General features: G+C 26.5%; 1 protein-coding gene across 1 annotated transcript in view; it reads right to left on the minus strand.

Annotated features, from left to right (window-relative positions):
* Positions 1 to 252: 252 nt before the first annotated feature.
* The window catches only part of LOC118743052 (troponin C), a 15,495-nt gene continuing 13,722 nt past the window's right edge, over positions 253 to 2,025 (minus strand). The window contains exon 4 of the mRNA XM_036475529.1: positions 253 to 2,004. Coding sequence (XP_036331422.1) covers positions 1,976 to 2,004 — 29 coding nt within the window. The 3' untranslated portion in view covers positions 253 to 1,975. The remainder of the gene's footprint in view (positions 2,005 to 2,025) is intronic.

The following is a 2,025-nucleotide window of genomic DNA, read 5'->3' on the forward strand; positions in this document are numbered from 1 at the left end:
TAATTAAAAATTTGCATTTTTGGAGATTTTGTCATACAATTAATAAGCTTAATAAGAAGAATTAGTTCATCGTAACAGATGACTAACCTTCCCATTTATCTTTTTGTATACCAACCATGAAGGCCCCCCCCCCCCTCGCTTTCTGACGTGACTCTAGTTATACGATAATTAAATTAAAACAACGCAGAGCTAACGCACTACCAATATTTTTTGTTTTTCTTTTCTTCCAGCTCTTTTTTAGAATCTCTTTTATTTACTTGTTCTTTTCATTACTCATTCATATATATTTAATACATTTTGTATAATTTCTATTCAATTTGTAGATTTTTACCTTTGTTTTAGTTTGGTGTTTTTTGATTTGCTTTGCTTTGTTTTTGATTTGTACTGATTTTTATTTTGTTTTGTTGTTTTTGTTGCAATTTTTGATTTTTTTTTGTAGCTGTTGACATTCATGGTACATCGGTTTTATTGATTTATTTCAAAGCATTTGCTTTAATTGATTACAAATTTTTAAGAATTTGTAATTTTTTTGTATTGTTGATGTTCGAGGTATTTGAAATTGAAATTGTTGTTTTGCATTTAATGTTTTTTATTTAATAATTTTTTTTAGTAAATTTTTGTATGTTGGATTTCAGTATTGTGGTGAGATGAAGTGTTTGTAACTTAATTGCTAAAGAGTAGGAAACCTTTGTATCAATAACGGCATATCCTTGCGATGTACATATATGTATGTATTAACTTGTGTGTAATTACATACATACTTGATTTACATATATGTATGTATGTATTCCCTTTATGTGTATTCGCATATACATGCATATTTCATATGTATAATAATAAATAATGATAAACAATTGAACATTAGATATTTTCATATAACAACATTAACAATTGAACGGAAAAACTTTTTCATAACGCAATTTTTTTAATAATAATAATTGTTTTTTTTTTTGTTTTTGTTTTGTTTTCGCTTAAATGTAGGAGTGTATGCATAAGTTTTACGTCTTAATTTTATAGTTGTGCATATTGATTTTCTCTTGTTTGGTTCAATTACGAGCATTGCGTATAAAAGTTTAATTAATTTTCATAAACTCATAAAAATATATATATGTATATATGTATATTTTTTATAGAATAAGTAGCTTGTTGGTAAGTGTCATATATTTATGTTTTTTTTTTGATTCGCTATAAATCAGTAAGCATAATTTATTTGCGTCGCAGTTATTCACTGAATTGGCTACGATCTGCAAAGGATTGTTTGTGCTCATCCTCGATGGTCGGTTTTAATTAATTACATATATATGTATATATGTATTTCCAACAATAAGTTTAAAAATAAAAAAACAAAAAAAAACAATAATAATTTTAGTGTTTAATATGTAAAAATGTAATGTATTTTATTAATGTTTGACATTTGTGACTACAGTGTGTTCAGACGGTCACAAGCCAGTGATCGAGTATTTTAAGCAGTTTGGTTTGGTTATTGTATAATAAAAATTGGACACAAAACTTTAAAATGTAGAGCATGTTTCTAATAAATAAACGTATATAAGTATATATGTATGTAAGTGCATGAAAATTAACAATATTTTTAAGTATAACATAAAGCACTTTAATATTTAACGTTTGCTTTTCTTTTGTTGATTTAATTTTTAATTTTTAGTCTCTATGACAAAACAATAAAACTACAACAATAAATATGAATATAAGTATAAGAAATTACTTGCAGTGCAATCATTTCCACAAAAAAACGCCAATTCGCAAGTAACATAATAATATTAAAAAACAAAAACTAAAAGTTGACAAGACATGATTTGCGCTACGCTGATGAATTGCCTGACGAGTTAGTGTGTGTGTGTGAGTGTTCCTTCAATCTTTAATTGCTACAGGCAGTAAACGTAGGTATATAAGTAATTACAAAAAAAAAAAAACTGAAGCAATTGCATTACGTTGCGCCTAGTTGCCAATACACTCTTTACTCGCCAGTCATGACCTCCATGAATTCTATAAAGAGCGAAAATACAA

Source organism: Rhagoletis pomonella, unplaced genomic scaffold (genome assembly GCF_013731165.1).
Source record: "Rhagoletis pomonella isolate Grant_MI unplaced genomic scaffold, Rhpom_1.0 Rhpom_scaffold_00007, whole genome shotgun sequence".
In the NCBI taxonomy this organism is placed as follows: domain Eukaryota; kingdom Metazoa; phylum Arthropoda; class Insecta; order Diptera; family Tephritidae; genus Rhagoletis; species Rhagoletis pomonella.